Source organism: Perca fluviatilis, chromosome 11 (assembly GCF_010015445.1).
Source record: "Perca fluviatilis chromosome 11, GENO_Pfluv_1.0, whole genome shotgun sequence".
In the NCBI taxonomy this organism is placed as follows: Eukaryota; Metazoa; Chordata; class Actinopteri; order Perciformes; family Percidae; genus Perca; species Perca fluviatilis.
In genome coordinates, this window is record NC_053122.1 from 13,353,436 (window position 1) to 13,362,655 (window position 9,220).

Genomic DNA, 9,220 nt, shown 5'->3' on the forward strand with positions numbered 1-9,220 from the left:
TTGTGTCTTGATTCAACATAAATGTCAGCCGGTCTTGTGAAGCAAAGTGCCCTTAAGGTCCATAGTGTATGTACTGTACACAAGTGTTAAAACCTGCATATAGACCCTCGTCTCCTCCATCAGGCTCTGTGCATTGTTCAAAATTTAGTTATTTAACACAGCCATGCCTGTCACACCAACAATAACGTGGCAGTGCAACTCATGGTGGCTTAGATAAGGCAGATCCAACAATAACAGTTCTTACACAAGTAATAAGTCCCATGGTGATGCTCCCTAAATAAAAGAACAAGGCAGGCAGGCAGGCAGGCAGGCAGGCAGGCAGGCAGGCAGGCAGGCAGGCAGGGCAGGCAGGCAGGCACACAGACACACACACACACACACACACACACACACACACACACACACACACACACACACACACACACACACACACACACACACACACACACACACACACACTGCAATCCCCTGAGCTCACGTCTCATCAAAACAGCTCTGATGAAGGAAAACTGGGAATTTACCCACAGAAATAAGAACAATTACATCTTTGATTCCTCTGAATAATTCATAAGTCATTGTTTGTGGGATGTTGCGTGTACATGTGTGTTTGAAAGAAACTGGGCAATCCCTCAGAAACAACACAACTGCGCTAGATTTGTAGCCTCACAGTTGAGGGTTGGGAATTTAAGAAGACCCATAAACAGCTATTAGTTTCAACTGGGTCGGGTTGTGGTGGGCCAGTGTAAAGCTCCACAGTGCCACACTGTGGTGAAGAAAAGAAAAAAAGCATAACAACTGTTTTTTTTTCTTCTTTTATTTCAAATATACAGGCTGACAGCAGCCTTGTACACCAACATCAAAAGTACACTTTGGCAGCAATGGCACCTCACACACGACAGCCTATCCATTCTTTACAAAAAAGCTCACAGATAGGCGTGCAAATACATCATATGAAAATAGTTAACTGTGGAACATGTGCAGTTGTTTCAGTGCCTTCAAGCAATAAACATCGTCAAATGATGCACTTTGGATACCCTAATCTTTCTCAATGGTCTAACCTAAAGCGGTGAGGGAAATCGTATGCAGGCTTCAGCAACATATGATAACACGAACGTATGGAGTTGTCTGCAGTTGCTGGCATAAGGGACCACTAGGCTCGCCACATATTCTCATGTGTAGGCAGACTGTTTATATGACAATTATGTATTACAGTACACTGTGATGTATCTCACACACACACACACACACACACACACACACACACACACACACACACACACACACACACACACACACACACACACACACATTTTATGTCCTAACAGTCTGCTGCCGATTGTGTGTATGTATGCATGTGTGTCTGTAAAAAGGACGCTGACGCACCCAACTTCCCACTGTAAGCCAAATCTACCTTTGGGTATAAATAAAGTTACCTTGACTGCCAGCTGTTGTCCCACATTCTTGGACCTACTGCAGACTACCTGTATCACAAACTAAGGCACTCAATTTGGGGACCACTTTTAAGTGTAGAAGATTGAAACCCCTTGTGATATTAGAGCCATTTTAAGCAGTTTCTGGCTGAAAGAAAAAAAAAAAAAAAGGGTCATAAACAAGAGTCTTGGACGGTTATTCTTTCCAATTTACAGACCCATAAATTAGGTGACATGAACCTAAGGGGTCATTATCAGATTTAAATGACCAGTTAAGCTTCACATAGCGTGTGGATGAGCTAAAATAAGTGTCTTCCATACTTGCCACAGGCTTTAGGAGACATGTAGCCCAAACAGGAATTAGGCAAATTCTCACGCCACCCCTCATACAAGGGTCTACATCAACCCCCTTTCCCACGTTCAGTGGCTCCATCGCCATCCAGCCAGTCGCGATTTTGGTCCTCTTAGCTCGTCTCGGAGCGTGAGCACATACTCGTCTCTTCTTCCCCAGCTTGTTCTCCGAGTCACACATTGATCTTCTTCAGCTGTTCATATGTGAGGAAGAACTGGATACAGAGTAAAGGAACATATAGGCAAGAAAAGTGGATTTTTTTTTCTTCTGTTGAGCATGGGTGGCTCACAGGAATTGTGGCTCTTTCTGTACTGCAGCTCAAAGCCTTGTTACCATTTCCTGTTACCCCAGACTACTCAGCTGTAACAAGTCAATAATCTCATTACATTTTTCAGGCATGGTTGGACACACGATGACGACCTGACAGCACTTCTCTTCCCCCTGTAACCGTTTGGTCTGGAAAGACTTTCACAGAGTTCACTCTCCACTCCTTCCTTTTTTTCTCCTCACCTTTCCCTCTTTCCCTCCCAGGTCCTCTCTAACCAGGGGCAGTGGGGTACAGAGGCAGTATTTTCACAAAGTTACATAAGAGTGTTCGCTAGCATTAAGCTAATCTTTTCTAACTGAATGCATAACAGAATTTTCCAAGTTGTTCCCCTTGCTAATTTCTCCAGCTCAATTAATATTGCATCACAGAGGATATATGTAAACAGAGTGGTGCACTAAAAAGATGGTTAAAGGATACAATGATGTTCCATGGTCCCAGGCGGAGCCAGTTGGGAAAGAAACCCTTGTACAGGGCCATGAAGCCCTCTGAGCGCCACGTCTGAAAAATAAAACAAACATGTTAAAAACCCATTTTGTCTTATTGTCCTCTGATGATCGTTCTAAAGTCCTCTCTGTCCATTTTTCTTTTTTAAGTGGGTTTAGGAAATCAGTGACATTAAGGTCTGATCGTGATATTTAACATTACTACATTATATTAAATATTCATTCTGGAGGCCAAATTCAAAACGTACACTCAGAAGTACTTCTTCAAAGCAATTTGACACTGTTGGCTGCTTTTAATGGCAACATTCACAGATGAAAGTCGTGAAGACCAATACAAAAAGGAATAATCAAACTTGAAGCAGCAGAAGGTGAAATATCCTGATTTTTAGTTTTTTCAAAACACTGGATCCTACATCTCCCAGAATGCAACCAATAGTCTATTTTGTTAGTCCCCACCCTGCCTAGCGCACATCTTTTCGGGAGTTATTCTTTCAGACTTTAAAGGCTCCCTCCAAGACATTATACAACGAGCTGAACAATACTGCCCATGACGAGTAAACAGATCTTCATTTGTGAAATCTGTGGAGTGCTCCTTCTGAACAGAAACAATGGTAAGGTGACTGACCTGCAGTATACAGTCCAGGGTTCCCTGGTACAGAGCTACTCCTCTCTGGTTCATCATGCGTGTCCGGACTACGTCCACCGGGTTGGAGGCCAAAGCTCCCGCCAGACCACACGCAAAGCTGGACCTGGGGGACGGCAAGACACAGGTTCAAATGACAAATCTGTAGATTCCTTAATTTTGTCCCTTAATTAAATCTTTTGTGCTAAACAGGTCATTGCTGGTGTATGTGTGTGTGTGTTGCTGCCACAAATGTAACAGATGTTATTTCCTGCTAGGCTGAGGATTTAACCTGGTGCACACTGAGTGTGTAGTAGTGTCTATGGGTTGAATGACTATTTTGTTGCATCAATTGACAGAAATGCAAAAAACAAACAAGCACAGAACATGTATGGTTGCTTATTGCAAGTGCAAAGCCTTGTAATATCTCTGCTCAGTAGGCAATCTAATTACAATGGTCAACACATACATACTGAACAGGGCTGTGAATCATTTCTTATGCCAGGCACACTACACAAGAATCAAGCCGATTTGGGCCCGCTCCCTACTCCTGACAATGGTAAGCAAAGCCCTGATTTTTTGTTTTTTTTGATGGTTCTAAAGATTTTCTTGCCAGATCTTAAAAATGTTTTTTTACATCCCACCAATCTGCTCGAAAGTCTATACTGGCCACACAGATTTCAAATCACAAATATTAAACAAACAATCAATATCCCGACAAAGCCAGGTCGCCCTGGTGAGTTTGAGCTAACCTATGCTAAAGTGTTTGCTAGCTCCATTGGCTAACCCCCAACACTTTTAACCAGCAGGTAGCAAGCAGGACACGGTAACTCGGCTTGGGTCTTGAGGCGTTGTAGCAGTTTTTCTCACCGACAAATTAACTACACGCTCTGCACTGCTACGTTCACAGCTGTAACACACACACACACACACACACACACACACACACACACACACACACACACACACACACACACACACACACACACACACACACACACACACACACACACACACACACACACACACACACACACACACACACACACACACACACACACACACACACACACACACACACACACACACACACACACACACACACACACACACACACACACACACACACACACAAAAAAAAAAAAAAAAAAAAAAAAAAAAAAAAAAAAAAAAAAAAAAAAAAAAAAAAAAAAAAAATGCTAGTAGCTGGTTCCTGATTCCCCTCATACAAGCAGAAATGAAAATATGCTAAAACTGTATAAAGTCCAGCAACCGGTTTAGCTAACGACTCTGCTTCTGTCTGGAGGGGCCTCAGACAGATCACCAACTAGAGGCCTAAAGCTCCCCCCACTCCATCAATAACCTGCGCCTGGTAAACAACCTGAACGAGTTCTACTGTTGTTTTGAAAGACAGTGGGACAGTCCTCCACCAGCCACCCCTCAGCATGGGGCTGGGGCCTTTTCATTACAGTCTACCTCAGAGCCCCCCCTACCCCCCACAACAACGACCCTCTCCATCCACAAAAGGAGATGTTAACAGGCTGATTAAAAGTCAGAACCCCCGCAGCTGTCTCTGATGTTCACGGACATCTTTTCACACCTTACTGACCAACTCCTGGAGCCCCTGCAGTTCGCCTACTGAGCCAACAGGTATGTAGACGACGCAATCAACATCATTTCCAGAAAAACGTAGCACCCCCCTGCCCCAATCCCCCAGGCTGACTTCCCAGCCAACACTGGAGTCCTTTGCTTCCTGAGCTCCATCTCCCAGAACCTCAAGGCGGGTGCAATCAAGCATCTACTGTGAACTAGAGGTGTGAATCTTCACTGATCTCCCGATTCAATTACGATTATCATGTCAGCGATTCAATTCGATATCGATGCATCACGATGAATCAGATACATTTTTCTATTAAAGCCATGTAGGATATTTAATTCATAGCTTTTCAAGCTTCAAAAACAAAACATTCTGCAGTGCTCTAATGCTAAATAAATTGGAGCACTGAGCACATGGCACTTCCTGAATGTGCAAAACCTAACCGAATATGTAAACAGAAATGTTGGTAGGCCTACATTAAATTGTAATAATAGATTATGAGCCTGCCAATTATCGATGCAGCATCGCCCATGTCCACGATTCGACGCATCGATTATTTGATTAATTTCAACACCTCTACTGTGTACCCGGCATAAAATACTGAAACATTTAATATTTCCTCCCAGTGATAACATCACATAGGAGACATGAGAAGGATCTGCAAACTTACACGAAATGTGCGTACACGTTGTCCCCCATGTGACCCGACAGGATCAGATGCTTCTTGGTGATGTCGTAGACCGGTAGCTCGACCCCGACCACGATGGCCGCCCGCTGAGCCGTAAGAGAAACACCCTGAAGCCGAAAGAAAGGAAGTGTTACAAGATTGAAGATTTGAGTATTTAAGAGCAGAGTCTACCTGTAACACATGGAAACTGAAGCCCTGTTCAGACCTAGCATTAACATGCCTGGGCAGCTCTTAATACAGTTGTGAATGCACCCAAGTTGCATTGAGATCCAATCACTCAGACCACTTTTGAATATGTAGGATATGACTACAGACATTCCTGTATTCCTACGTCTGCTGTATAAGCCATATGTTAACTACACGTTTATTTTTAGCAGCAGGAAAGTGAGATTTGATCACAAGCTCTGAACAGGGCCTGAGGTCATTTAGCAATGCAAATGAAGCATTTTTTTTCCTGTACCTTCCACAGCCCTCTTGTTCCCTCCTGCTGGTAGATGTTAATGAAGTTACCCATCATACTGCCCTGGATCACATTTCCCTGAGCCTGCATGCGGATCTGGAAGAACAAACAGAGGTAATGTCTATAAACTTGAGACAATTAAAGTACACAAAACCAGTGTGGAATGCTGTGGGTTCACCAAGCCAATTACGGGGGTGTATTAATCTGGCCAGTACCAGAATGCAAAGGCAAAAAAGTTAGAGGGGATGTTTGGCAAGAACATTCCAAGAAATCTCCAGCCCCTGCTTAACTTGTTTTCATTTATATTGGCTGCTGTGTGCAGATCAGCTTTGGTTTGTCTGGCTCCATGAAGACTTGGCACACGCAACTAGAACACATCGTGATTAAAACGCAATGTTCCAAACCTCTAACAACTGCCATTTGTCTGTTAACCCCTAACAAACCATGTGGACGGGAAGCCTTACGCCTAACATGGCATGGTGAGGAGAAGCCATGCTAAAAATTAGGAGTACAGATAAGCACGTGCAGACACAAATTATATTCATGCATCCATATCGTTTACAGAACACTATTTAAGCCTCAGACACTTTGGTCTATAAATAATCCACAGGTGGGGGCTTGATAGCACTAAGATGCCCTCATACTTCCGTTTAAGGTGTATACATGCAGGAATACCCTGGTTACTGAAGGAGTTCTCCTGGTCTGTTAACCTAGTTATGAGAACTCCAATTTTAACCGGGGTAATGTGTTTGCATGACGTTTGAGAAAGTGGGGTATTGCCTTAACCCGAATATAATCGTTTTTTTAAACTGCATGTAAACGCACTGACTGACACATCTAGAAAGGGCATATTAATCTCTCAGTTCTTTGGGGAAAAAAAGGCTAAAGTACAGTCCTACCTAAGGCTGCATAAGTATTTACACTTGTAAATCATGTCTCAATGACGCACTGGAGTCATCCTTAACATAACCCTTCCCCTACTATATAAAAATAGTGGAAAGCAACACCGTTTCTTCCGGTGTTCAGTCTACACTATGCCATGTTCAGGTCATAAATAGGAGTTCACCTCATCAGCCCTCTGTAGCCTTGTGATGATTACATGTGGGATATGTAGGATTCTGTATTGACCTCATCGTTGGAAGCCCTTAAGTTTGAAAAGCCAATTCATTTTAAATTTAAAAACAGAAAATAAACATATGAATACTTTCAAGTTGGAGAAACATAGTGCTCATCTAACACAGCGGTCTTGTTTTGTGTTTTTATATGAAAACAACTCAAGTAATTCTTCAGTTGAAGAATTACTACATGCCTTATTGCTGCAGTTCTGAAAAACAAACCGGCTCTACTGCTTTGGGAAAAAAACTGACAAAAACAAGTACAAACTTGCACACATTAACACAATATTAATGTGTGCAAATAGCTACCTTCAGCACATCAGTGGGGTTAGCGATGGAGGAAGAGATGACTCCAGATAGAACACCACATATCATATTAGTCAGCAAGGTCTCATCTGAAAGAGGAGAAGAGTGGGAGGCAGACTGTAACTGTGAACAAGCAGCATTCGACACCATGCATTAGGTGGTCAGTTTGTCTTTACAGTGTTTTACAGAAGCACAAACAGTTACGCTTAGCTCCGAGTATGAAAAATGAGGAGACATATTTAAATAGGTCACACCCTGTGACCTTCAAGAGGAACGTGCATGTGTCGATGGGGGCAGGTAACCCCCTGCCAAAATGTGTGCGGAAGTGTGTATGCGTGTCAGAAAGGGAGAGAAACTGGGACTCACCCTCTGGTCTTTCAACCAGCAGTCGCTTAAAGCTCTGGTATGTGCCAATTTTTATGGTCCCATAGGAGGCCTGGCGCAGCATAGCAGGAGCTATTCTGTAACGGTAAAGTTTATTGTAATTACCCGGTACCACAATACATCTTTATACACAACTGTGGATCGTAACGCAGCAAAGGCAAACAAGAAAAAAAGTCTCAGCACATAAGAACAACAATAAAACACGTAGACAGGCAAAACTAAGCCAGCTTGGGTAGATGGGGGTGCAAAAGGGTCGAGGAAAAGGTAGGTGGCAGGACAATGGCTGTCACAAAAGTAGGAAGTGCACATAGGAGGAAGTGTAGGAAATACTACGTACAGTAGAAGTATAAGCAAATGAGAGGTCCAGTACTTATATAAAGACAAATACGTAGGGACTAGAAAACATAAATCCAGCATACTGACCCTGAATACAGTGCCCGGAGCCCCTCCTCTCTTCCTATCCTCACTAAAGCATGGAGCATGCCTCTGTACCGAATCTCTCGGTATTTAATGTCGCCTACTTGGCCTTGAACTTGAAGACGAGTCTTGGCTAGGTCGATTGGGAAGGTCCCTGCAACAAAAAACATGGGATACAACCTTATGAGACTGTAAATCACAACAGAGGTTTAAATAATGAATAGTAATCTACGCAGCTCGGCCTCCCCGCGGCTCCACTCATCACTCACCGCATTCCGCCGTCACGGAAGCTAGCCCGCCGAAAACAAAGGGCTTCCAGTTGACGTTCGACATTTTCTCCAACAGTGTAACGGTTCACAGTGAAAAATCAACCGGTAAACCGGCGAGCAGGAGGACTACTATCTGAGGAATGTCTGCAGCAGCTGCGCTTCAATCCCCGCCGGCGTTTGAGAAGTTCAGCCCCGTTTAACCTCTCCTACTACAAAGCTCCGCCCACTGCCCCTCTATTGGACGCAGTCTTCACTGTCCCCGCCCATTGCATGTTGCTAAGCAACCTCACCAGACAGTAGAAAGGAGCCACGAGATCATAAAATAGGAGACACGGTTGATTCCTTTCCTTTTGATTTATTTTGGTTACACACACACACACACACACACACACACACACACACACACACACACACACACACACACACACACACACACACACACAGAATTGTTTATTTTTTAAATTTGTTGACTTCTGCTGTCAGCTTGTGTCGGAATGTTTATGATCTCTTGATGACTGTGCTTTATGAACCTGTGATGTCACCATGGTCTGTTAATGTCTTTGTTGGCCTATCTATGGTCTTTACAGTTCATAGATATACAGTTCCAGTGTGCCACAGTTGGTTACCCTCTTAGCACAGATACCAGCCCAAACAAGACAATTTCGAGGCAACAGTGTTTATTTTTTGACTGCTCAAGTTCTGTTCTTGTAGGCTACACTTTTCAACATAACTTTATAACTTCCAACTGTGTGCCTATTTATAGCTACGCTGCCCCAATGGAGACGGAGTAGGCTACAAACTTATATATG

At 43.4% G+C, this 9,220-nt stretch overlaps 1 protein-coding gene across 1 annotated transcript; it reads right to left on the bottom strand.

The window, feature by feature from the left end:
* Positions 1 to 793: 793 nt before the first annotated feature.
* Positions 794 to 8,607, bottom strand: LOC120568167 (kidney mitochondrial carrier protein 1). Its single transcript, XM_039815498.1, has 9 exons — positions 8,412 to 8,607; positions 8,149 to 8,296; positions 7,708 to 7,802; positions 7,345 to 7,430; positions 5,921 to 6,016; positions 5,443 to 5,567; positions 3,179 to 3,302; positions 2,528 to 2,608; positions 794 to 1,996 (listed from the first exon to the last, which is right to left on the bottom strand). The coding sequence occupies exons 1-9, from the start codon at positions 8,473 to 8,475 to the stop codon at positions 1,955 to 1,957; spliced, it is 861 nt and encodes a 286-aa protein (XP_039671432.1). The 5' UTR covers positions 8,476 to 8,607; the 3' UTR covers positions 794 to 1,954.
* Between the last annotated feature and the right edge of the window lie 613 nt (positions 8,608 to 9,220).